This window comes from Petromyzon marinus, chromosome 63, assembly GCF_048934315.1.
Source record: "Petromyzon marinus isolate PM22_M1 ecotype Great Lakes invasive population chromosome 63, UKy_Petmar_22M1.pri1.0, whole genome shotgun sequence".
NCBI lineage: Eukaryota > Metazoa > Chordata > Hyperoartia > Petromyzontiformes > Petromyzontidae > Petromyzon > Petromyzon marinus.
Genome location: NC_133729.1, coordinates 4,208,762 through 4,236,348, shown reverse-complemented (window position 1 = coordinate 4,236,348; position 27,587 = coordinate 4,208,762). Strand labels below are relative to the sequence as shown.

General features: G+C 54.4%; 1 protein-coding gene across 3 annotated transcripts; it reads right to left on the bottom strand.

Moving 5' to 3' along the window:
* Positions 1-5,228: 5,228 nt before the first annotated feature.
* ANAPC7 (anaphase promoting complex subunit 7) lies at positions 5,229-27,057 on the bottom strand. Of its 3 annotated transcripts, XM_032977487.2 has the most exons (12): positions 26,530-27,057; positions 23,189-23,366; positions 22,133-22,252; positions 18,996-19,107; positions 17,991-18,144; positions 17,071-17,213; positions 15,485-15,602; positions 14,664-14,860; positions 13,055-13,279; positions 11,011-11,161; positions 10,478-10,691; positions 5,229-6,278 (listed from the first exon to the last, which is right to left on the bottom strand). In XM_032977487.2, exons 1-11 carry the CDS (start codon positions 26,628-26,630, stop codon positions 10,484-10,486), a joined length of 1,707 nt encoding a protein of 568 aa, XP_032833378.1. In that variant the 5' UTR covers positions 26,631-27,057; the 3' UTR covers positions 5,229-6,278; positions 10,478-10,483. The 3 variants fall into 3 exon arrangements, with proteins under 3 accessions (XP_032833378.1, XP_075910105.1, XP_075910106.1); XM_076053990.1 differs by having other exon boundaries at positions 5,229-10,691; XM_076053991.1 differs by lacking the exon at positions 26,530-27,057 and adding an exon at positions 24,945-25,033 and having other exon boundaries at positions 5,229-10,691.
* Positions 27,058-27,587: the final 530 nt, after the last annotated feature.

Here is a 27,587-nt window from a genome sequence, read left to right as displayed (position 1 = left end):
ACAACAACGCACCATCAGAGTATTGAGAGCTCGGTGTAAGCATTTACATCACGAGATGTAAAAGGGTAAAAACCTATTATTATATTTTGCTACTGGCAAATGAGGTCTTATGAGGGCAAATTGAGTTTTCAGGTCCTTAAGGCGTACAGCCGTTTCAATACGTGCTTAAAAAAACCTTTCTATTTGTGTTTCTCCCTTGTGATGGTGGGACTTTGCGGGATGAACGTTGAGATTTCTAAGGTGACCAATAAGGTCCCAATTGCTACTCTTTGATTCTTTCGGTGAAGTCACGTAGGTAGAAAAAAATAATAGGTCACGACGTTTCGAGCGATTGCTTGCGTTGCGATGGAAACGTCGTGATCTATTACCTTTTCTACCTACGTGACTTTACCGAAAGAACCAACAGGTATGGATTCCTGCAGTCACGAAAGCTTCAAATCGTAATTGGTCTACTACACACTACAAAACACTACACTATACACTACACTACTATACCATGCATGTCAACCTATACTGTTAGCTGCATTCTTGTACAGCCGTTTCAATACGACCAAAACATACATTTCAATTTGTTTGTGTTTCTCTCCTTGTGATGGGACTTTGTAGGATGAACGTTGAGATTTATAAGGGGGCACTGGGTGACCAATAAGGTCTGAATTGGTCTGTAATAAGGTAGGGCACTGATAAGGGATTTACAGGTATGTAGTGGTGAGTGTGCCACGTTTTGTTCACGTGAAGCAAACCTTTATTTAATTGGCTGTGTCGGGTGGTGGTGGCGGGTTTAACAAGACATTAATATAGTTACGCGATCTAACCCAAACACCTCTATTGTGGATATTGGTAGCAAAACCCTGACTACTAAGTGTTAAACTGACTGCAATTGCTTTACACGCTTCAGGTATCTATCAGCCTTGTCTATCAACTGCTGGATCAGGATCTTGCCATAAGCTAGAGAGAGATCAGTCTTCTTGTCTATCTACTGCTGGATCAGGATCTTGCCATACGCTAGAGAGAGATCAGACTTCTTGTCTATCCACTGCTGGATCAGGAGCTTGCCATATGCCAGAGAGAGATCAGTCTTCTTGTCTATTAACTGCTGGATCAGGATCTTGCCATACGCCAGAGAGAGATCAGTCTTCTTGTCTATTAACTGCTGGATCAGGATCTTGCCATACGCCAGAGAGAGATCAGTCTTCTTGTCTATCCACTGCTGGATCAGGATCTTGCCAAACGCCAGAGATCAGTCTTCTTGTCTATTAACTGCTGGATCAGGATCTTGCCATATGCCAGAGAGAGATCAGTCTTCTTGTCTATCCACTGTTGGATCAGGATCTTGCCATATGCTAGAGAGAGATCAGCATTCTTGTCTATCCACTGCTGGATCAGGATCTTGCCATACACCAGAGAGAGATCAGCCTTCTTGTCTATCCACTGCTGGACCAGGATCTTGCCATACGCTAGAGGGAGATCAGCCTTCTTGTCTATCAACTGCTGGACCAGGAGCTTCCTTCACTGCCGTGCGGTCACGTGGGGATTATTTTTACCATACTTCACCACGCTCGTTTCAGTGCCTTTTCATTATCGGGATCTTGATTGAGACTGCAGGAAGGAATCCGATGAACAAGGCTCTCCCCCCCCACAGCTGTTCCTGGAGGGGCGCAGAGTCGGAACGTTACCAACAACACAATACAACAAACAAGATAGGGGCAAAAAGTATAGGAAAAGTAAGCAAGTCACTAAAAAAATGAATAAAAGCACACAGGGTTAATGCCTTCTGACAAGGCATTGCTATTATGCCCCCTCGACAGCCACGGGATCCATCAAGCATCGCCTGCGCAGTGCTGTATTACAGGCGTGCAAATGTAATGACAGTAGAGCCTGCATGCAGTGTGAGTGGACTAGGGCGCACGGGCGGTAATGACAGGGGAGTCATCCTGCAGTGTGAATGCACTAGTGGCCACGGGCGGTAATGACAGGGGAGTCAGCCTGCAGTGCGAATGCACTAGTGGCCACGGGAGGTAACGACAGGGGAGTCAGCCTGCAGTGCGAATGCACTAGTGGCCACGGGCGGTAATGACAGGGGAGTCAGCCTGCAGTGTGAATGCACTAGTGGCCACAGGTTCGAGAAGGGGGGCGTGGCCTCGTGTCGGTATATAAGGAGGAGATGCGCGGGAGACTCGGGGCTGTTGCGGTGGGGGTCTCCGCCTAATGTCGAGTGAACGTGTCTTCAATAAAGTGCCATCTCAAGAGAAGTGTGTCAAGTCGTCATTACATATAGACACCGTCCAGTGGTCGCCCATTCAAGCATTAATCCTGCTCAGCTTCCGAGATCAAAGATCGGGCACATACCTGGGGGGATTTGGTGATAGGGGGAATCCGATGAGATGTGGAAGCTCTTTTTTTCCACAGATGTCCAGTCAGGGCACGGGGTCAGAACGTTACAACCACAAACAGTTACAAAAAACACAATAGGCGTGCAAAGTATAGGAAAGGTACAGAAATCAGTAAACATTGTATAGGAAAGGTAAGCAAGTCACTAAAAATCTATTCAATAAAAATGAATAAAGTACTACTGTATCGATTCCTGCCAATGTTTCAACAAGGCAACAAAATAACAAGCCCAGACCACAGCAACACAACAACACAGTCCCTCAATACAATTTAACATTCTACACAATCTGCCAACTTGACAGATTACTCTTAACGTTTTTCAATTGTTAAGGCGTGTTATTATTATTATTATATGTCTGGTATGACGAGGCTCAGCGAGTGAATTGATTGGTACCCCGTTTTAAATCATTTTAATACAGAGTAGTGGAGTGACGTCATGTCACTCGGGGGGGGGGTGAGAATGGATGACGTCAGGTTACGGGGGATATATAAGGAGGGACCCGTGACGTAGAGGGGGTCGTCGCGAAGTGCCAGGAACGGAGAGAGATAGGAGTCGGGATCCAGGGTAGGGGGAATCAGCGCCAGGCGAGAGTGACTACTTCACCCGGCCGACCGAGTTGGATGATCCCTCGGTCGGTGCTGGGGGGAGATCACGTCTAGCCTGGGTGGAGCTAGGGACCTCCCGGTACCCTTCCCCTGGGGGAGATATTAGGGTTGTCACCTGTTAGGCGTAAGCCTTTAATAAGTTACCGGCAGTAGCCCTTAATAAACCTTGGCATCCGCCCCTACTCAATAACCGTGTCGGCGTCGTCAGTTGCACCTCAACAAATGGAACCTGCTCGCTCTATCTCTGCGTTTAAAGGCGTAAGTCACGAACGCTGCCGTCTCTGGCACACCAAGACAAAGCCGAGGAGTTTTAAGGCCAGGCAAGAGAATCCTTGGGGCGGCTGAGTGGCGCGGTGGTTAACGCTCGTGTCTCGCACGGCAAGGCCACAGAGAGCCCCAGTTCGATTCCCGACTCGGTCTATGGGGCAGCGTCGAGTCTTTGGGCAGCTTGACTCGATGGGCAGCGTGAGTCTATGGACACCGTGAGTCCATGGACACCGTGAGCCCATGGACACCGTGAGCCTATGGACACCGTGAGCCTATGGGCAGCGTTAATCTATGGGCAGCGTGAGTCTAAGGACAGCGTGAGCCTATAGGCAGCGTGCGTCTATGGGCAGCGTGCGTCTATGGGCAGCGTGCGTTGATGGGCAGCGTGAGTCTATGGACAGCGTGAATCTAAGGACAGCTTGACTCGATGGGCAGCGTGAGTCTAAGGGCAGGGTGAGTCTAAGGGCAGCGCGAGTCTAAGGGCAGCGTGAGTCGATGGAGAGTGACGCGTGCTGTAAATTTGGAGTTTGCGCGTCTCCCAGAAACACTTTAAACAACGATTCGATAATGTTTGTCCCCAGCCTCCTAAATGACATGGAATGTTCCAGTAAAAGAAAATGGAATTCCCAGTTGCCCCGAATAATGTTATTCTTGCAGAAAAGTCACTCGAGGATAGTACAATTTGTCCCATTACGTACATTTTTCCAGAAGCATATTTTATTTATAAATGATATGAGACAACCCTTGCCTTTCATTTACTTCTGTTACTTCCGAGCCTTTAGACAGAAGTAGATTTCAAGGGCCCTTTCAGTTCTCAGCCCCTACAGACGCCCGTGAAAAAGCTTCATAGCCCATCGGATTCCTCCAGTATAACACATTCTGATTATGATCTTCAAGAGCATACAGTGAAACCTTGGATTGCGAGCATAATTCGTTCCGGAAACGTGCTCGTAATCCAAAGCACTCGTATATCAAAGCGAATTTCCCCATAAGAAATCATGGAAACTCAGATGATTCGTTCCACAACCCAAAAATGTTAATATAAAAATGATGTAAATACAAAATACCTTTTAATATTTTTATTATTTTAATATACTATAAAGTAATCCAATTTATTAATGACATTTAATCGTGGCTGGTGTGAGGGAGACGAGAGAGGAGAAGAGGGTTATTGTGTCAGACGACTTTCACTTGCAGTACAGTTACTAAAGAAGAGTCACTACACTTGGACACAAAATAAAAACATGCTTTACGCACACACGTGGTCACAACACTATACTGTGGTAAACAGTATACACGTGGTCACAACACTATAGTACTATAGTAAACAGTACACACGTGGTCACAACACTTTAGTACTGTAGTAAACAGTACACACGTGGTCACAACACTATTGTACTGTAGTAAACAGTACACACGTGGTCACAACACTATAGTACTATAGTAAACAGTATACACGTGGTCACAACACTATAGTACTATAGTAAACAGGATACGCTCGCACGGATGTTGACTATATGAGTGAGGCACGCCGACTGAGACCGAGCATGGGGGATGATTACCCACAATCCCGCAGCGAGAGAAGAACCATTGGCTCAGTTGTGATCACGTGACGCTCGGCAAACAAAGCGTGTACTGTATGTACTGCTCGTATTGCAAGACATCGCTCGTTTATCAAAATTATTACTTAACATTTTTTGCTCGTCTTGCAAAACACTCGCAGACCAAGTTACTCGCAATCCAAGGTTTCACTGCATAGCAGCCCTTCTGTATCTCCTTAACAGAAGCTACTTGGGCATGCGGCGGCTGAGCGAGCATGTTGGCTACGCGACTCAGCCAACGCAGCCTCGCCTGCCGGAAGAGCTCACCGACGACGACAATGATGACGGGGACCACTAGCTTCATCGCAACGCCACTCGCTCACACACACACACGAGCAAATGTTACAACGCCACACTCGCCGAAGCGATAAAAAGGAATTTATTACACGGACATTAATTTCAGTATACCAACGTGTAACTCGCGGTTTCAGATGCAACAAACGGCGCAGCGACCGGCCAGGGTTTCAAACGACACGAAGAAAACAGCACGGTAACAAGGCAGCACTCCGCACTTCCTTTTTGTAAAAAAAAAACAGAAACCCCCGCACAGCTTCTTCGTGTGCGTGCGTGCGACACTTTGATCCGATGGGCAGGGGTGGGGAGAGAGAGCGAGCGAGTGAGGAAGGAGGGCGTTTTTTAAACCCCCTAAGCCATCGCTCCCAATAAGTGGTGCGTTTCAATTTGGATGCGATCGGCACGATTGGCCAGCCGTTCAGTTTACCCTTTTCGCCACATTCTCCGGATTACAACACACACACATTTCCTCCCCCACCCCACCACCACCCTCCCCGTGTTTTCGTGCAAATCTTGGCGGCGAGGGGAGGTGGGTGCATCCTACGCATGCGCATGATCAGATGTGTCCAATTTCATTGACGCCCGGTTAATAATAGTCGGGCGTTGCGTCTGACTTTCATCTGGAGCGTCTTATAATCCATCCCGGAGAATGCGGCAATCTCCGTGGCAGTACAGCCGCGATTCTCAAATGTTTATCATCCATCGCGCCCACAACGGACGTTGCCGATGGCCCCGAGGGTTGGTTTTTAAAGTGCACTCGTATCTCGACAGGAAAGGTGACAACACTGCAGAGCAATTACAGTGATCCCGCCCCCGGTTAAGCGTCACAACTCCGCAGCATATTTCCCCCCCCCCCCCAAACCCACCCCATCCGCAGGGTCACTTCGTATAAGAACCGACGACGGTTCAACCTCTCCCCGAAGCCCGCCGAGTGGTCGAGGTCGGTGACCACAGCGCCCACCGTTTTCACGTCAAGTGAAGAACGCCACCGCGAATTACATGCCGCCGACGACGACGACGCCGCAAAGCGGTCGTCGATGGCTGCACCGAATGTCGAGCGCGTTTCCCCGCGTGCTCTCTCACTCCAAGCTCCGCTTTCGGAAAGGGGCCTCTCATTATCTGGCACAGGGGGGACATGGAGAGAACCACTCATTCGCTCGCTCGCGCGCGCACGCACGCACGCACGCCCCCACAAGCTAAAACAAAGTGCTGTGGTTGTGCAAGTCGGACCGTTTTAAGAATTCTCGGCAAAGGTCTGGGTTACCTGTCACGGCTGATGTCAAAGACCTGAAGAGTCACAATACACAGAGAACAACCCCCCCCCCGCGCCCCCACCGCAACGAGACTTAAATTAAGACAACACTAATATCGTGCGTTTCCGGCTCGTCCAAGATACATGCTCCCCGAAGCGTCGTGAACGAGACAGAAAGACTGCAGAGTCACACAGTTGTGTTACCTAACAGTAGGAGGGTTAAATTTCGATTTAATGCTTTCGTGACTGCAGGGATTCATATTGTTGGTTCTTTCGGTAAAGTCACCACGTAGAAGGGAAACAATAGAATAATAAAAATATAAAACAATAAAATTCTCACGACGTTTCGACTGCAACACAAGCTATCATCAGGCAAGAACATTTTCTTGCTGTGGTTTTCACACCTGATGATGGTTGCTTGTGTTGCAGTCGAAACGTTGTGAGAATTGTATTGTTTTATATTTTTATTATTTTATTGTTTCCCTTCTACGTGGTGACTTTACCGAAAGAAGCAAGAATATCGTAGGAGGGCTATGCGTTCTGGCGACGGTAACAGCCTCGGGAAAGCGACGTTACTCTGCAAAGAGCCTTTCTAGATTTAAAGCTTTCGTGACTGCAAGGATCCATACTCTTTGGTTCTATTCGGTAAAATAACGTAAAAAACAACAAAAATTCACGACGTTTTGGCCACAACACAAGTGGCCTTCATCAGGTGAAGGGACCAGACTGTCTGGAGTGAACTCCAGCGCTGTCCTCTAGACAGTCTGGTCCCTTCACCTGATGAAGGCCGCTTGTGTTGTGGCCGAAACGTGATTTTTGTTGTTTTTTACGTGACTTTACCGAATAGAACCAAAGAGTCTGCAAAGAGCCGTTTGTGTCTTGGGCAGCGTCTTCCAACGACGTGCACGGAGAAACACAGAAGGGAAACGCTTCACCACTGAACACTGCCTTGGTTTAAGTACTGGGTTCATGTGCGAGTTTGTCGAGCCAGCCGTGAACAAAGCCGGCTCTCGAGTGGAGCGGGGTTGACGGTCCCGGCCAGGCTGTGGGTCATCGCTTCCTCAACCCCGACGGATAAAAATAAGGGCCGTGTGGTGGATCGTGCCTTGATGCCGCTCGCAGTCGCTGTTCGCTTGCATATGCAATCAGGGGCGGAGCCAGGCGGGGTGACAGGGTAGACAATTGTCACCCCCGAAAAAAAAATCGAAAATCTGAAACATTCTGCGTATAAGTGTACGACACTCGGTCTGGCGTACTCCGTGCAACTGCATTGTCAGAGTGTGTCGCCAACCGATGGCATCTAGTTCAACAGCCTGACTCTCTTAATCATCCTTGAAATTAAAATTTGTTGAATGTCTCCCCGGGCTGAAAATCCTGGCTCCGCCACTGTAAGCAATCCGCTTCTTCGCTAAAATTGGCGCTGGCTATTTTGAATAAAAAGGAGGTTTCGGGAAGTTGTTGTAATAAACGAAAACTAAAATCGCATACGTGAACGTTCAGCGGACGCAACGTCATTTTGCGCGACAATATTGCGTTGGTGAAAGCGCGTTGTGCAAAATGACAAAATGTGTACCTGGGGGGGGGGGAAGGACTGATCGCAGATTGGGATTAAAATGGCGAAAACGAGACGCAAATTCCAAAAGCGCCGCGAGCGATGTTAATTTCCTGCCGTGGCATTCCAATCGTGGGCTCAAGAATAAAAACGGAACAAAAAATTGTTGAGAAGCTACGGCCAAACGGGCGCGCTTGGAACCGACGCAAAGAGACGGGCGGGCATGAGTGAACGCTCGGGGGAATCGGGAACGAAACGCCGAGCGGGAGAAGTCACATTGACGGGTCTCAGACAAGCAAAAGCGGACTAGGGCGAGACGCGCCGCCAAGACGGACGACGGACCGACGGATGAGACCGGTGACGTCGCAGCGGGCGGCTCAAAGCGGGAAACGCGCTTGCAACGGGCGGGGCGCCCGCAACGCGGAGACGGAGCGAAAGGGGATCGGCTCGTGCGCCGGAGCGAGTTTAGAACGTGGCACCACGGCGGCCAAGTGGCACGGCGAGGGCCGTCGTCCAGCAGCCGCCGCCGACGGATCTAATCCCGCTTCGAGACCAGCAGCGTATGCACACATCCTCGCATCGCCTTCCACACGGGTGCTGCATTAAAGAACGCAATGAATGAGGATAAATGGTGAATATTTTTCAACGAGCCAGTTGGGGGAGCAGATTGAGTGGGAGGGCCTCCCATGTGGTCCCCCTTGAGCCAATTCTAGATTTGAAGCTTTCGTGACTGCAAGGATCCATACTCTTTGGTTCTATTCGGTAAAGTCACGTAGGTCAAAATAAAATAACAAAAATCACGACGTTTTGGCCACAACACAAGTGGCCTTCATCAGGTGAAGGGACCGGATTGTCCAGAGGACAGCGTTGGACAGTCCGGTCCCTTCACCTGGATGAAGGCCATTTGTGTTGTGGCCGAAACGTCGTGATTTTTGTTATTTTATTTTTACCTACGTGACTTTACCGAATAGAACCAAAGAGTATGGACCCCTTGAGCCAATCGGTAATTCCCTTCCCCCCCGCCCCCCCAATTGTTAACAATAATTTTCTTCAAACGTTCCATCGCCAGATCACATACAGGCATAATAACAAGCTCACCGTGGTAGCGTTTCACTAAAGGCCGCTGCAGTACGTTTGATAGTGAAACATTTATTTGGGGGGGGAGGGGGGGGGGAAGCCCCAAATGTGATGTGAAAACATCCACGGAATACGAGAACAGGAAGTGTGGATATAAATACATTTCTGTAATGCTAACATTTTTCCCCATGGTGGAATACTGTTAGCAAATTGTCATCCCTCCAGATGGTACCGGCCAACCTCCCCACAGGCTCACAAGGGCCTCATGGTGATGCGTTTATCTCTACCCAGCAACAGAGGCTAACCCCATACCGCCCAGCACTTAAGAGGGCGCGCGATCCGATCGTACGCAGAGAACAGCAACGGTGTGCTAATGGCTGTCTGTGTGTCACTGTGCTTTACTGCAACACTGCTGGTGTGTCAGCGTGCGTTTGTGTCAACGTGTCTTTGCGTGGCATGAGCGTTGCGGTGACGTCACCGCCACTTGGTGGAAAATTGGCGGCTGTCGTTGGTGTCATCATGTGTGCGTGTGTCAGCGGGCGTCAATGTGCGAGCGTCACCGTGTGTCACTGTGTGTGTCGGTGAGTGTGACTGTGTGTGTCAAGTATCACTGTGTCAAGTATCACTGTGTGTCAGCGAGTGCCAATGTGCGAGCGTCACCGTGTCGCTGTGTGTCACTGTGTGTGCCGGTAAATGTGACTTGTGTGTGTCAGTGTCACTGTGTGTGTCAGTGTCACTGTGTGTGTCAGTGTCACTGTGTGTGTCAGTGTCACTGTGTGTGTCGGTGAGTGTGACAGTAAATGTGACTATGTGTGTCAGTGTCACTGTGTGTGTCAGTGTCACTGTGTGTGCCAGTGTCACTGTGTGTGTCAGTGTCACTGTGTGTCAGTGTCAGTGTGTCAGCGAGTGTCAATGTGTGTGTCAGTGTCACTGTGTGTCAGTGTCACTGTGTGTGTCAGTGTCACTGTGTGTGTCGGCGAGTGTCACTGTGCGGGCGTCACCGAGTGTCACCGTGTGTGTCACCGTGTGTGTCGCCGTGTGTGTCACCGTGCAGCAGTCACCGCGTGTCACCGTGTGTGTCACCGTGTGTGTCACCGTGTGTCACCGTGTGTGTCACTGTGTGTGTCGCCGTGTACGTCACCGTGCGGGAGTCATCGCGTGTCACTGTGTGTCACCGTGTGTGTCACCGTGTGTGTCACCGTGTGTGTCGCCGTGTGTGTCGCCGTGTGTGTCGCCGTGCGGGAGTCACCGCGTGTCACTGTGTGTCACTGTGTGTGTCACCGTGTGTGTCACCGTGTGTGTCACCGTGTGTGTCGCCGTGTGTGTCGCCGTGTGTGTCGCCGTGCGGGAGTCACCGCGTGTCACTGTGTGTCACCGTGTGTGTCACCGTGTGTGTCGCCGTGTGTGTCGCCGTGTGTGTCGCCGTGCGGGAGTCACCGCGTGTCACTGCATGCCGAACCACTGCTCGTGCTCGGCCCAGGGCGCCGTCTCGGTGTCGCTGACCTCGAGCTCCCCCTCGCCGTCCTCCCCGCTGATCCCCTCCACGTCGTCCCCGTCGTCCTCCCCCGACACCCCCTCCGCGCCGCCGCCCCCCTCCTCCCGCTCCAGCCGCTGCATCCCCTCCAGTGCCCTGCTGTCACTCCGATCCAGGCTGCGGGAGGGGAGAGAAGGGAGGGGTTAGCAGAGGGACAGGGGTTTATTGGGGAGAGGGGAGACATTGAAAATGGGACGAAATTTGGTTTTGATGCTGAGACACGGTCCCCCGGAGCCGAGTCCTCAACCGAGACTCTGACCCTGAGACCCGGTCTCCTAGAGCCGTCTCAACCGAGACTCTGAACCTGAGACCCGGTCTCCTGGAGCCGAGTCCTCAACCGAGACTCCGACCCCGAGACCCGGTCTCCCGGAACAAAGTCTCAACCGAGACTCCGACCCCGAGACCCGGTCTCCTGGAGCCCTCCCCAGGTGCTCACCTCAGTGCGATGCTGTACTGGTCCATGGCTTCCTGTGTGTTGTTGATGGCCGCCAAGAAGTCCCCGAGGATGCGGTGTAAGATTCCCACGCTGCGGTTCGTCAGTGCCGCTCTCACCAGCGCCATGGCCTCTTCACACTTCTGATCTCGACCTAACGGGAGGGGGAAGACGAGGTGGGGGGTGGGGGGGTTAATCAGCGTGACGATCCGACGAGACGTCGCTGCGGCGTTAGTGGTTATCACGCCACCGGGGCTGTCTCGCGCGACGTCGGGGAACATTCCGCAGAGTTCACCGCGCACATCCCGCGGCGGGTGCGAATTCGAGTCGTAGACACCGGTGGCAGTTACCCCCAACGACCTGGAGCCCCTTTGTTGCTGCTGCTCACTAATCACAAAATTAGAGGAGGAGAGGATGGTGGGGTACACGGCCGCTCACGTTTCCTCCATCGCCACCAGCATCACCATTCCCCGATCTCGATTGCCGCTTTCATCGCGGCTTTACCGCAATGGGTGATTTGACGCACACAGCGGGTTTGATGAGGTTCTCCGTGTCTAGTTTTTGTTCTGCTGGGTTTTTTTTTTGGCAATTCATTGATTGGCGCTCTCAAGGTGTTTGTTGTAAACCACTCAGAAAACTGTTTCCGTCGGAGGAGAAATTAAACGTGCGCAGCGGCGGTAACGCAAATTACGTAAAATTAAATCGCCGGAAAATATAAACACGCGCTTCTATTAACCCCCTCCCATTCCAATGTTCGTGTACATTGTCAGTTTTTATTCCAATTCCGTTCCGATGACGTACGTTCCCCATCTACTGGAAAACTTAAATAAAATACAGTAAAACCTTGGATTGCGTAGCATAATTCGTTTCGGAAACGTGTTTGTCATCCAAAGCACTCGTATATCAAAGCACTCGTATATCAAAGCACTCGTATATCAAAGCACTCGTATATCAAAGCACTCGTATATCAAAGCACTCGTCATATATCAGTGTGTGATCACGTGACGCTCGGCAGTACAAAGCGTCTACACGTACTGCTCTTATTGCAAGACCCTCGCTCGTTTATCAAATGAAAATGTATTTATTTTAAAAAAATGTGCTCGTCTTGCAAAACACTCGCGGACCAAGTTACTCGCAACCCAAGGTTTTACCGTAACCTTTATCGGTACCGAGACTTCCACGAGGAGGGCGCACGGCACAGTTTGGCGCCAGCTATCGTACAGTGCGGGCGGTCGTGTCGCGGTCGAGTGACAGTGTCTTCAAAAACAAACGGCGCCGCCGCGCTTCTCCGGATGAAGCGAACGCCGAGCCGCTCGCGCGCTCCCAGATTCCGCGGCGAGCGGGACGCACACACGCCCCGCGACTTGCTGACGTCTCGGAACGGAAAAGGGTTAAAGAGGTCGTTACAGGCAACGGTAAAGGCGCAGCCCTGCGACTGCTCGCTCACGCCACTGCTGGCGGAGCGGGAGGCATCCGCGAGAGGCGTGCTCTCGAGGGTCACCGCCAGAGCGGTGCATCGCTGGCCACGCGTCTGGGAAGGCGTGAGAGTGCCCACGCTTTACCCCCGCCGCGTGTTCACGCTGCCGGGCGGGCAGAGGCGGCGGGGCAGGGGGAGTTTAAGAACCTCGTACCGTCGCTCGGCGAATCCAGAGGTGGCCCCGTTTGATTTGGTCTCCCGGTGTGGAAGTGTAAATGTTCGCCTTTTGGCGTCCTCGGAGGTCTAACAGCGTTTTGAGACGAGTCTCAAAAGAAAGCCGTCTCTGGTGTGGACCAATCAGTTTCGAAGACAATGCCACGTATATTATCACAGTATTGTTTTTTTTTTGCATTCTGACCACAAGTATTGTGGTTAATGCAGACACGATTCCCTGCAAAAGGTGTCATGTTGGTGTTTTAACATCTTAACACAGCTGTTTTGTTGCGAGAAAAAGAGGGGCAAAACCTCTTCTCAAGCGTAAATGTGTTCATACGAGAGCCTGTGTGTGCGTGCGTGCACATTCATGCGTGTGCGTGTGATGCGACGATGACAACGGTGGTCTCGGCTCACGCAGCAGCTCGGCCTTCATGATGACCGCCTTGATGAGATCCGGCTGCTGAGCAAGCGCGCGGTCGATGAGTCCGTGGGCCTTGTCGGTGCCGCTGGCCTCGTGCAGCCACACGCAGGCGTACATGGTGAGCACGGGCGCCGTGCAGCCCAGCGCCTTGCACGCCGCGTTCGCCAGGTTGAGCGCGTCGCGCGTGCGCTGCAGTGACAGGTAGCACTCCACCAGGCCTGCGCCACACACACACACACACCAACACATACATTCATTTACACAGCAGCAACAACAACAAGCGCCATTCGCCACTAAGTGGCGGCGATGTCATCACGGCGCTTGTGCCAGGCCGCGTGCACTTTGAAGGCCACGTGAAGTGTCGAACGCCCGCTGGCAGGAGGTCACGGGACATACCCAGGTGCCATGGGTTGACTTGACCGAGATGACTGGGCCATGCACCACCTGTGCCCCCTACTGTGCCAATTTACACACACACTCATTCCTTCTTTAATTCACACACACACATTAATTTACATATAAAAAACACGTATTTATTTACACACACTCATTTATACACACACACACATTTATTTACACACACAATGACAAACATCCACGTATAGCCTTAAGCAGGCCGGCACGGTACATGAGGGGCCGGGTGGCCAACACCACGCCCGACCGCCTTTGTCTCCCTCGGTGGCAATGTTTACTACACACTCGCACGAGGTACACTCGCACCAGGTACATACTGCACCAGGTACACACTGCACCAGGTACACGCGCACCAGGTACGCGCGCACCAGGTACACCACGCGCACCAGGTACACCACGTGCACCAGGTACGCGCGCACCAGGTACACCACGTGCACCAGGTACACCACGCGCACCAGGTACACCACGCGCACCAGGTACACCACGCGCACCAGGTACACCACGCGCACCAGGTACACCACGCGCACCAGGTACACCACGCGCACCAGGTACACCACGCGCACCAGGTACACCACGTGCACCAGGTACACCACGCGCACCAGGTACACCACGCGCACCAGGTACACCACGTGCACCAGGTACACCACGCGCACCAGGTACACCACGCGCACCAGGTACACCACGCGCACCAGGTACACCACGCGCACCAGGTACACCACGCGCACCAGGTACACCACGTGCACCAGGTACACCACGCGCACCAGGTACACCACGTGCACCAGGTACACACTGCACCAGGTACACCACGCGCACCAGGTACACCACGCGCACCAGGTACACCACGCGCACCAGGTACACCACGCGCACCAGGTACACCACGCGCACCAGGTACACCACGCGCACCAGGTACACCACGTGCACCAGGTACGCGTGCACCAGGTACACCACGTGCACCAGGTACACCACGCGCACCAGGTACACCACGTGCACCAGGTACACCACGTGCACCAGGTACACCACGCGCACCAGGTACACCACGCGCACCAGGTACACCATGTGCACCAGGTACACCACGTGCACCAGGTACACCACGTGCACCAGGTACACCACGTGCACCAGGTACACCACGTGCACCAGGTACACCACGTGCACCAGGTACACCACGTGCACCAGGTACACCACGCGCACCCTCGTAGCAGTCGAGGCGGTTGGGCGCGAGCCGCTGAGCCTCGCGGAAATGCAGCACGGCCTCGTGCAGCTTGCCCATGGCGCGCAGCGCGGAGCCTTTGAGCAGCAGCGCCTGCACGCAGCCCCCGTTGAGCTGGATCGCCTTCGCCGCCAGGTACACGGCGCGCGTGTGCTTCTTCGTCTTGTAGCAGTAGTAGCTGCCGGGGGGGTGGGGGCGGCCACACCAGTGTTAAATGCGGCCGGCAGTCTCGCTCCCCTCTCCCCCCCCCCCCCCGCCTTCTTACCTCGCTTCTCTCATCTCGCTTCTCTACGCTCCTTCTCGCTCTCCGTGTTCACAGTCCCAGGTTGCCACTCTCCGTTCCCCCCCCCCCCCCACTCCTCCTCCCTGTGCTCCATCGCGGCTCCGTTGCTTCTCGCTCCTAGCCCCTCTGCACTGGAATGGAACTCCCTTCTCCGCATCGAACGGTCACCTCGCTCTCACTATCTTCCGCTCCTCCTTAAAGCCCCATCTGTCCTCGCTCGCCCGCCCGCCCTTCCTCGTCTTCACCTTCCCCACGACGTCACCGACACCCTTCCCCGTCTCCACGGTCATCCTCCATCGCCTCGCTCACCCCGTCGTCTTCACCTCCCTTTCCTCTCGCGCATCATCAGCGTCCTCATATTTATAACATCCACCGCGCCCGTTGCATCTCGGCACATGCCACAGGATGTTTTTGTACCATCGTTAAATCACCGGTCAAAGCGCTTTATAAATGTAGTCAAGTACAGCGAGCCCATTCCCCATCTTTCTATCGCTCTGTTGCGCCGAGACGGGCACCCACCCCATGACGACCCAGGGCTCCGCCTGCTGGTCCGAGATGCCGAAGAGTCTCACTCCCAGCTTCTCCAGCTCCTCCAAGCGACGTTCCTTGGCCAGGAGGTACCCATAGAGGTCTAAGCCTGGACGCACGCACGCACGCATGCGCACACACACACACAACGACGGCCGTCATTCGCCACTTAATGGCGGTTGACGTCACTGCCGTGGTTGTACCGGACTGAGATGCCCTTTAACACCAATGTGTCGGAGGCTCTCGCTGCCAGGTCATGGAACCCAACCAGGTGCCACGGTGACTGAGAGATGCGCCATGTCACCACGGCGCTTGTGCCAGGCTGGGTGCACTTTGAGGCAACGTGAAGTGTCGAAGGCCCGCTGGCCGGAGGTCACGGGACACACCCAGCAGGTGCCACGGGTTGACTGAATGAGATGACTGGCCGATGCACCACTTATGCCCCCTACTGCACCAACTTGTTGCGTTTTAGCCGCCCGGCGCTCCGCTCGTTGTTGTGAGCGTCACTCCTCTGCCCTCGGCTCTTGTTGGAGGGCGACTGCCTCCAACTGCCCAGTAGCAGCAGCGTCCTTCACGAGCCTCCTTGATAGAGGCCGATCTTAACACCGCTGGTACCGGTCATTGGCAAGTCCACTCAGATCTGGGATCTCCAGCACCATATCAGCCCATCTCTAGCCCGTGCAGCGCCCATTTGATCCCCTCTATTCCAAGTTGTTTGCTCTCCGGCACACGCGGGCACACACACTGCTCGCGACCAGAGTTCCCAATAGGCATTTCTTCACCTCGCGGCACGAGACCGATGCCGCAACAACTGAACCGAAACAATGAACGCCGCTTGCGTTGGCAAACAACCGCTTAGGCTGTGGTTGAGCCGGCTGTTAATGCACGATCGCAATAACACTGAGAGATCGCAAGAGGAACCCCTGGATAAGAAAAGCAAGTGGGCCTGGTCAGGATGCATCTCTGGAAGGCACGTACGTGTGTAGGTATGCAGGAACTTATTTCGCATGGTACGTAGCCAACCGTGCTAATCGGAGGTGCCGGGGAAGGGCAACAAACTAAATCCAAAAAGCAGTTCTAAAGAAATGGGTCTCAGTGTGAGTCTATGGGTCTCTGTGCAAGTCTATCTAAGTGTGCATTTTGAACTTCTTTCGCACCGTACGTAGCCAACCGTGCTAATCGGAGGTGCGTGGGAAGGACAACAAACTAAACACAAAAATCAGTTCCAAAGAAATGAGTTTTCAATTGAAATGTAAAAGTTCATAGCTCCAGTGGCTTCCTCATATCGGAAGGAAGAGAGCGTTCCAGACGGGCGCAAGAGGCACATCTGAAAGCGCGCGATGCGCCCATCGTCTTTGTCCGTCGGTTCGCCAATGGCACGATGCCCGAGATGGGAGCGGCGACCGAAAGGGGGAATTGCGCCGGGGAGGATTTCCAACCTGCGGCGACGGGAGCGATGCAATCGGCTAGCGCGCTCAGTTTGATCGGTGGTTCGCTACGCCGCAAGGCCAGCGAGAGACGGGGCGTAGGGGACGACGCGGGAGCCGCCGCCGACGACGCCGGTGGGGGAGGCTCACTTTTGATGAGGTACGGGTCGAGGATCTGCGCTTGTTGGAATCGCGCGATGGCGTTCTTCTTGTCTCCACTGCGGAAGTACGTGCGCGCCAGGCTCGTGAGCAGATCCACGTTGTCCTTGAGGAGCATGCGCTTGTCCAGAGAGCTTGCGGTCAGGCGAGACAAGAAAAAAACACACAAAGAAAAAGATCCCCCCCGCCCCCATTTAGCCTCAATAGCCTGTTGGAGCAAGAGCTGTTAGAGAGCACCAAAGACAAAGATCCCCCGTATAGCCTGCATAGACTGTTGGGGCAAGTGCCATTCGCAGGCACCTATGAAGGCAAGAACAGCACACGAGGGTGTGGGCCGCCTTTGTCTCCCAAGTGGCGACGTTTACACACCGCAACAGGTACTATTTTTTAAGCTGAGTCGACCTAGGGGAGGCCTAGGACTGGTTCAGATATTCGTCACTGGTGTTGGCCATGAGCAAGAATTGAACCCTGGCCACCAAGCTCGTAGCACAGCACTAACTGCTACACTACCGCTCCCCACACAAAGACAAAGATCCCACATATAGGCTGAACAGACTGTTGGGGCAAGTGCCATTAGCAGGCACCTATGAAGGCCGGCACGGCACACGAGGGGGTGGGTGGCCAGCATCACGCCCGGCCGCCTTTGTCTCCCCAGTGGCGATGTTAACACACTGCACCAGGCACTTATTTGAGGCTGAGTCGACTCAGGGGAGGCCCAGGACCGGTTCGGATAATCGTCACCGGCGTTGGCCGTGAGTGGGAATCAAACTCCAAGTTGCCGGGGTTCAGAGCGCACCGCGCCAGCCGTAACACTACCACACGTACACACACGTGCGTGTACGTGCGCTCATGTGCGGGCACGCGAATATGCGCGCGTGGACGTGTGCGGACGTGCGAGCGCGAGCGGGCACCAGAAGGTTGTGATGGCTCGCGGGTAGTCGCGCGCGTAGGCGAACGCGTACGCCTTGATCCACATGGAGAGCCACTCGAGCGAGGGCATGGCCTGCAGCGTGTTGACCGTGAGCGACGCCACCTCCGCGCCCTTCACCGACAGCGACAGCAGGCCTGCTCCACGCACACACGCACGGCGGAGGAGACGACGGCGTCGCGTCAAGCGCTACCCGATAACGGCAACCCCCAACGTCGCGACTCCACTCGCCCTACGTCGGCGCACGATGGCAGCCCCCCCCCCCTTCCCCCCTCCATAGTAACGCTACGAAGACGAAGATCCCCCACCCCCCCTCCCCCCCCGTGTAGCCTGAACAGACTGTTGGGGCGAGTGCTGTTAGCGAGTCGCAGCACCTGTGAAGGCGGGCACGGCACACGAGGGGGTGGTTGGCCAGCACCACGCCCGGCCGCCTTTGTCTCCCCAGTGGCGATGTTTACAGACCGCACCAGGTACTCATTTGAGGCCGAGTCGACTTAGGGGAGGCCCAGGACCGCTTCAGATAATTGCCGCTGGAGTTGGCCGTGAGCGAGAATCGAATTCGAGTTTTGCCGGGTTCGTAGTGCGGCGCGCTACCTGCTACACTACCTCTTACACACACAAATACACACAAAGCATGGCACCCCAAACATCAGTCTGTTGGTTGCGTAACTCCGCAACCAACAATCCTCCGCCGCAAAGCCAGACGCGCGCACGCACCGCCACCGCGACCCCACCACCTACTACTACTCATCAACGCCCCCCACGCTCGCTCTAGGCCACTCTGCAACGCAAATCTACCTAAACCACCGCCTACAACATCGCTAGCTTGTTGTAGGCGTCGCATGCGTGCAGGTGCGAAGGCCCCTTTCAGCACCTAGAGACCTGCCACGCCAGCGCGAGGCGCGACGGAAACAACGAACGGCGACTTGCTTGATCGATGCGCGCCGCGTCACGTGGACAGTCATACCCAGCCCCACACGGCACCCACCCAGGATGGCCTCCAGGGCTAATGGACACTGCCGCAGCACCTCCTTGTAGCAGGTGATGGCCGACCGCTCCTGCCCGGTCTTGCGATAGAGCCCCGCGAGGGTCATGTTGATCTGAGCACACGGGGTGAACACACACGACAGACAAAGATTCCACCCCCCACCCCGTGTAACCTCAACAGACTTTTGGGGCAAGCGCCGTTCGCGAGCAGCGCCTGCGAAGGCCGGCACGGCACACGAAGGGGGTTGGTGTGGCCAGGACCGCGCCCGGCCGACTTTTGCCTCCCAAGTGCCGATGTTCAGACGCCGCACCAGGTTACTCATTTGACGCCGAGTCGACCGAAAGGAGGCCCCAGAATCAGTTCAGATATTCGTCACCGACATTGCCTGCGAGTGGGGATTCGAACACGGGTCGCCGGGTCCGTAGCGCAGCGCGCTAACGAACGTGAACAGATCCGGCACCGCACACTTGTGCATCGTCACGGTCAATCGGCGTACGTCCGTTGAACTTTTTTCGCTCCGTACGTAGCCGATCGTGCGAATCGGGATGTACGGTGAACGTGCCGAGCCCATAAGACAGTCGCGATCAGCAACACAAAAACAAAGTTGGGATTGTAAATTCAAGTTGACGAGCTTCTTAAATTGATTAGGAGAGTGTTGTATACTCAACTATTTAACTATTTTTCAACGGTTTTACTTAACTTGATTCCTCTGTTTGTCTGGGTCAAATCTTGCAATACAAATTTCGTCCACTTCCCGTTGTCCAAACAATTCCACATTTTGCACGCGTACTCAGATCCGGTGACAATGCATGCCTGTATCAAAATCGGCATCAATTAATTCGCTACTTTAAAGCAATTTACATTTTGTATGGACGCCTTATTATTAGTTATATATATTTGTGTTGGTCAAAAACGCCGCGGTCCCTAAACTGTGGAATCGGCTCGCACAAAACGCAGGCGCCGCGTGTCTCAGGAGCCATTGACGTATTTTTCGCCCGTGAGTTAAACGAAGTTGTTAATAATACCGGTTTTAAAAAAAAAAAACTTTTTTTTAACGAGTTTATTACTTGACCAGGTGAGGCCCACTGAGCTATATGGCTCTTTTTAGAAGCAACCAGGCCACAAATGATAGCTCAATTAAGTGGATTATCGTCATGTGGAGATTTACGGCAGCCGAATACCCTAAACGCGTGACGTTGATTCTAAACGTGGAGGGAAAAACTGGAGGACCTGGAGAAATATCCACGCGACCACAGGGAGAACACGCAAACTCGAAATATACAGGCAGCAGGCGCGGGATCGAACCCACGACCTCCTGTATACCAAGCGAGGTCGTTAACATCTGGCCAACGAGGCGCCCCCCCACACATACACGTGTATGTGTGGGGGGCGCAACGCAGTAATTTGACACAGTGGGGGGCACGGTCATTTCGGGAACCAACCCACAATGCCCTGGGTCTGTTCCGGGACTTCCTACCAGCAGCGAGCATTCCACACTTCACACGAAAGCCTCAACGCGCGCCTAGCCCGCCACAAGCTCCGCCAAAATTGCGGCCGTTCTTGATGACGTGCGTGTGCGCACGGGAATGTGTGTGCGTGCGTTCGAGTGTATGTGCACGAGCGTGAGCGAATGCGTGCGTGCACGGTGTGTAGTATGTGCGCGGTCCGTGCGTGTGTGGTGTGTGCGTGGTGTGTGTGTGGTGTGTGCGTGGGTGGTGTGTGCACGGTGTGTGTGTGGTGTGTGCGTGGTGTGTGCGTGGTGCGTGTGTGGTGCGTGTGTGGTGCGTGTGTGGTGCGTGTGTGGTGCGCGTGTGGTGTGTGTGTGGTGTGTGTGTGGTGTGTGCGTGGTGTGTGTGTGGTGTGTGCGTGGTGTGTGCGTGGGTGGTGTGTGCGTGGTGTGTGTGTGGTGTGTGCGTGGTGTGTGTGTGGTGCGCGTGTGGTGTGTGTGTGGTGTGTGCGTGGTGTGTGTGTGGTGTGTGTGTGGTGCGCGTGTGGTGTGTGTGTGGTGTGTGTGTGGTGTGTGCGTGGTGTGTGTGTGGTGTGTGCGTGGTGCGTGTGTGGTGTGTGTGTGGTGTGTGTGTGGTGTGTGCGTGTGTGGTGTGTGTGTGTGTGGTGTGTGTGTGGTGTGTGCGTGGTGTGTGTGTGGTGTGTGTGTGGTGCGTCTGTGGTGTGTGCGTGGTGTGTATGTGGTGTGTGTGTGGTGTGTGCGTGGTGTGTGTGGTGTGTGCGTGGTGTGCGTGTGTGGTGCGTGCGTGGTGTGTGTGTGGTGTGTGTGTGTGTGTGTGGTGTGTGTGTGGTGTGTGTGTGGTGTGTGTGTGGTGTGGTGTGTGTGGTGCGTGTGTGGTGTGTGTGTGGTGTGTGTGTGGTGTGTGTGTGGTGTGTGTGGTGTGTGCGTGGTGTGCGTGTGTGGTGCGCGCGTGGTGTGTGTGTGGTGTGTGTGTGGTGTGTGTGTGGTGTGTGTGTGTGTGGTGTGGTGTGTGTGTGGTGTGTGGTGTGTGTGTGGTGTGTGTGTGGTGTGTGTGGTGTGTGTGTGGTGTGTGGTGCGTGTGTGGTGCGTGTGTGGTGTGTGTGTGGTGTGTGTGGTGTGTGTGTGGTGTGTGCACGGTGTGTACACGGTGTGTACACGGTGTGTGTGTGGTGTGTGTGTGGTGCGTGTGTGGGGTGTGTGTGGCGCGTGTGTGGTGTGTGTGGTGTGTGGTGTGTGCGTGGTGTGTGTGTGTGTGAGTGTGGTGTGTGTGTGGTGTGTGTGTGGTGCGCGTGTGGTGCGCGTGTGGTGCGCGTGTGGTGCGCGTGTGGTGTGTGGTGTGTGTGTGGTGTGTGTGTGTGGTGTGTGTGTGGTGTGTGTGTGGTGTGTACACGGTGCGTGTGTGGTGTGTGTGTGGTGTGTGTGTAGTGTGTGGTGTGTGTGTGGTGTGTGTGTGGTGTGCGTGGTGTGTGTACACGGTGTGTACACGGTGTGTGTGTGGTGTGTGTGTGGTGTGTGTGTGGTGTGTGTGTGTGGTGTGTGTACACGGTGTGTGTGTGGTGTGTGTGTGGTGTGTGTGTGGTGTGTGTGTGGTGTGTGTGTGGTGTGTACATGGTGTGTGTGTGGTGTGTGTACACGGTGTGTACACGGTGTGTGTGTGGTGTGCTCATGCCTTGGGCGTGCGCTGCTTGGCAGGCACCGTGTCCAGCACGGCGATGGCGTCCTTATCTTGACGCAGGTTCATGTAGCAATCGGCCAGCTTGTATTTCACCTCCAGCTCTGACGGAAGCCCCTACACACACACATACAGCGCACGCAACTATAGCGCACCCAAAGACAAATATTCCCCGTGTAGCCGTAACAGACTGTGGGGCAAGTGCTGTTAGCGAGCGCCTATGAAGGCCGGCATGGCACACGAAAGGGCTGGGTGGCCAGCACCACGCCCGGCCGCCTTTGTCTCCCCACCGCACCAGGTACTCATCTGAGGCCGAGTCAACTTAGCGGAGGCCCAGAACCGACTCGGAAAATCGTCACTGGTGGTGGCTGTGAGCGGGAATCGAACTCGGGTCGCCGTGTATACAGGCGGTCCCCACGGCTTTTACGACACAATTCGTACCTGCAAACCCCGTCGTCGCAAATCGGACTGTCGTGAATCGGACCCTATTTAACGGTGATTCATCACTTGAGAATAACAAAATCTCCAAGCCAAAGTCGCAACGGAAAACCGGACCGTTGCTGTCCAAGTGTGTTGCCGAGTCGTGTCGGAAGATGCGTCGTAAATCAAGTTTCTGCTTCGCAAATCGATCCATGGTGTCATTATATAAACGTCGTAGGCCGGAGACCGCCTGTGCACCCCCCCCCCCGCCGCCCCGTTTCAGCCTTAACAGACTGTTCGGGCAAGTGCTGTCAGCGAGCGGCTACACACACACACAGACAAACAACTTGTGGTGCAGACAGAGGTCGCGGTGGTAGCGTAGACATCAGCTGGTGGTACTTCACCTCTTTTTGTGGTACAGTGGTAGCGACGGTGGGGATGCGATGATGGGAGCCGGCAGTAGAGCGGCGTTCATGTTAGGGTGGATGTCTGGTGGAGAGAGTTCTCCTGTGGCGGGGGGGGTGCGGTGGCGGTGCCGATGGGGGTGGTGGTATTTTATCCGTGGTGGTGTCGGGGGGGGGAGATGGTAAGTGGAATCCGTGACGGTGGTGATGTCTGCTGGCGATCTTTCACCTGTGGCGGTGGGGGAGCTGCGGCCCCGGATCGAACCCGTACACACTTGCCGAGGAACTTCTTCTGCTGCAGCGCCTGGCGGTAGGTGGCCTCCGCCTTGCGGAATTCGCGCTCGGCGTGCAGCGCGTCCGCGTGGTACACCAGCAGTTGGTAGTGCGCGCCGGGGGACAGCAGCTCGCTGCGATGGGGACACACACGGAGACACGGGGTGACACAGGGACACACACACGGAGACAGGCAACCGCGTGATACACCAGCAGTTGGAAGTGCGCGCCGGGGGACAGCAGCTCGCTGCGATCGGGACACACACGGAGACACGGGGTGACACAGGGACACACACACGGAGAGACGGGGTGACACAGGGACACACACACGGAGACACGGGGTGACACGTACACACACACAGAGACGGGCAACCGGGTGGTACACCAGCAGCTGGTAGTGCGCGCTGGGAGACAGCAGCTCGCTGTGGTGGGGACACACACGGAGACACGGGGTGACACAGGGACACACACACGGAGACACGGGGTGACACGGACACACACACAGAGACGGGCAACCGCGTGGTACACCAGCAGCTGGTAGTGCACGTCGGGAGATAGCAACTCGCTGTGGTGGGGACACACACGGAGACACAGGGTGACACGGACACACACACACGGAGACACGGGGTGACACAGGGACACACATACGGAGACATGGTGTGACACAGGGACACACATACGGAGACATGGTGTGACACAGGGACACACATACGGAGACACGGGGTGACAGAGGGGCACACATACGGAGACATGGTGTGACACAGAGACACACGCACGGAGACACGGGGTGACACAGGGACACACATACGGAGACACGGGGTGACACAGGGACACACATACGGAGACACGGGGTGACACAGGGACACACACATGGAGACATGGTGTGACACAGGGACACACACACGGAGAGACGGGGTGACACGGACACACACACAGAGGCAGGCAACCGGGTGGTACACCAGCAGCTGGTAGTGCACGCCGAAAGAGAAAGGAGGTCCTTGCGGTGGGGACACACGCGGAGACACGGCGTGACACAGGGACAAAGACAAAGATCCCCCGTATAGTCTTTAACAGACTGTAGGGGCAAGTGCTGTTAGCGAGTAGCACCTACTAAGGCCGGAACGGCACACGAGGGGGGTGGGTGGCCAGCACCACGCCCGGCCGCCTTTGTCTCCCCAGTGGCGATGTTTACTACACACTGCACCAGGTACTCATTTGAGGCCGAGTTGACATATTCAGAGTGGAGGGTGGACACAATCACGTGGTTTACGGGAGGCTTGAGCCAATTTCGAAATATATTTGATCAACTTTGTTTTTTTTATTGTACAAGACTGTTTTACATTGCCGTAGTATAATCGTAGATGAGCATGGGTTGTTGTCGCTGAACGTGATGAGCAGGGCTGTGTGCAGTACACGTGTCCTGTAGTACAACGTTGACAGTATGTAGTGGTAGTAGTGTGTGTGGAGTGTTAATAGAGGCTCGTACGGGTTGTTGTCGCTGAACGTGATGAGGCTGTGTGCAGTACACGTGTCCTGTAGCACAACGTTGACAGTATGTAGTAGTGGTAGTAGTGTGTGTGGAGTGTTAATAGAGGCTCGTACGGGTTGTTGTCACTGAACGTGATGAGGCTGTGTGTAGTACACGTGTCCTGTAGTACAACGTTGACAGTATGTAGTGGTAGTGTGTGTGGAGTGTTAATAGAGGCTTGTACGGGTTGTTGTCGCTGAACGTGATGAGCAGGGCTGTGTGCAGTACACGTGTCCTGTAGTACAACGTTGACAGCATGTAGTAGTCGTGTGTGTGGAGTGTTAAATAAGGCTCGTACGGGTTGTTGTCGCTGAACGTGATGAGGCTGTGTGTAGTACACGTGTCCTGTAGAACAACGTTGACAGTATGTAGTGGTAGTAGTGGTAGTAGTGTGTGTGGAGTGTTAATAGAGGCTCGTACGGGTTGTTGTCATTGAACGTGATGAGGCTGTGTGTAGTACACATGTCCTGTAGTACAACGTTGACAGTATGTAGTAGTGGTAGTAGTGTGTGTGGAGCGTTAATAGAGGCACGTACGGGTTGTTGTCGCTGAACGTGATGAGCAGGGCTGTGTGCAGTACACGTGTCCTGTAGTACAACGTTGACAGTATGTAGTAGTAGTGGTGGTAGTAATGGTAGTAGTGTGTGTGGAGTGTTAATTAATAGAGGCTCGTACGGGTTGTTGTGGCTGAACGTGATGAGCAGGGCTGTGTGTAGTACACGTGTCCTGTAGTACAACGTTGACAGTATGTAGTGGTAGTAGTGGTAGTAGTGTGTGTGGAGTGTTAATAGAGGCTCGTACGGGTTGTTGTCGCTAAACGTGATGAGGCTGTGTGTAGTACACGTGTCCTGTAGTACAACATTCACAGTATGTAGTGGTAGTAGTGTGTGTGTGAGTGTTAATAGAGGCTCGTACGGGTTGTTGAAGCTGAACGTGATGAGGCTGTGTGTAGTACACGTGTCCTGTAGTACAACGTTGACAGTATGTAGTGGTAGTAGTGGTAGTAGTGTGTGTGGAGTGTTAATAGAGGCTCGTACGGGTTGTTGTCGCTAAACGTGATGAGGCTGTGTGTAGTACACGTGTCCTGTAGTACAACATTCACAGTATGTAGTGGTAGTAGTAGTGGTTGTAGTGTGTGCAGTGTTAATAGAGGCTCGTACGGGTTGTTGTTGTTGTTGCTGAACGTGATGAGGCTGTGTGCAGTACACGTGTCCTGTAGTACGTTGACAGTATGTAGTAGTAGTAGTGTGTGAGTGTTAATAGAGGCTCGTACGGGTTGTTGTCGCTGAATTAGATGAGCAGGGCTGTGTGCAGTACACGTGTCCTGTAGTACAACGTTGACAGTATGTAGTAGTAGTAGTAATGGTAGTAGTGTGTGCGGAGTGTTAATTAATAGAGGCTCGTACGGGTTGTTGTCGCTGAACGTGATGAGGCTGTGTTGTACACGTGTCCTGTAGTACGTTGACAGTATGTAGTAGTAGTAGTGTGTGGAGTGTTAATAGAGGCCCGTACGGGTTGTAGCTGAACTAGATGAGCAGGGCTGTGTGCAGTACACGTGTCCTGTAGTACAACGTTGACAGTATGTAGTAGTAGTGGTAGTAGTAGTGTGTATGAGTGTTTATTAATAGAGGCTCGTACGGGTTGTTGTCGCTGAACGTGATGAGGCTGTGTGTAGTACACGTGTCCTGTAGTACAACGTTCACAGTATGTAGTAGTAGTGGTAGTAGTAGTGGTAGTAGTGTGTGTGGAGTGTTAATAGAGGCTCGTACGGGTTGTTGTCGCTGAACGTGATGAGCAGGCTGCTCATGAGCCGCACGTTCGAGTGCAGGCCCGCAGCGTGCATCTCCCGCACGTAGTCGATCACGCTCATGGTGGTGGCGTCGGCTCCTGCTCCTGCTGCTCCTGCTGCTGCTCCTGCTGCTCCTGCTGCTGCTCCTGCTGCTCCTGCTGCTGCTCCTGCTGCTCCTGCTGCTGCTCCTGCTGCTCCTGCTGCTGCTCCTGCTGCTGCTGCTGCTGCTCGTGCTGCTGCTGCTGCTCGTGCTGCTCCTGCTCCTGCTGCTCGTGCACCGCGGCGATACAGGGAATCGATACGCGCGTGCCGCGTGCCGTGCGTCTATAACTCGAACTTGATTGACGCCGGCCGCCGGTGTTCAATTGTTGAGACGTCGTGGAAGGAAGTGGAGGGAGGGAGGACGGGAGGGCGAGCGGCTGAGACGACGCCGACGCAGCGGCGACTCCTGTGGCGCCTCGCACCCTACCCAAGATGGCGGCTCTGCCCGCTCTCGGGGTCCTTCACTACCGCCCCCCCCACCCACCGGCCCCCCCCACCCACCGGCCCCCCCCACCCACCGGCCCCCCCCACCCACCGGCCCCCCCCACCCACTCCCCCACCGGCCCCCCCCACCCACTCACCAACCGCCCCCCCCACCCACTCACCAACCGGCCCCCCCACCCACAATCTACCGCCCCCCGACCCATGACCCCCTCACCCACCAACCGCGACTCCTCCCCCCCTACTGCCCCCCCCCCGATCCAAGTCTCCACCGCCCCCACCCCCACCGCTCCCTCACCCCCCACCGCCCCCCAACCCTCACCGCTACCCCCCCCGCGACCCACCGCCCCCACCGCTCCCCCCACCCCGCTCGCCACCCCGGGGTTCAATTATTCGGCGAGTTTTAGGTGTCCACCTCGCACAAGTGCCTGCGTGGTTTTGTTGTTTTTGAAAATTACGTTTACAGGGACTCCTCTACTTACGAACGCGTTAGGTTCCAAAAGGTCTGTTCATAAATCGATTCGTTCGTATGTCCAGTTGTATAATCTCCTGCAG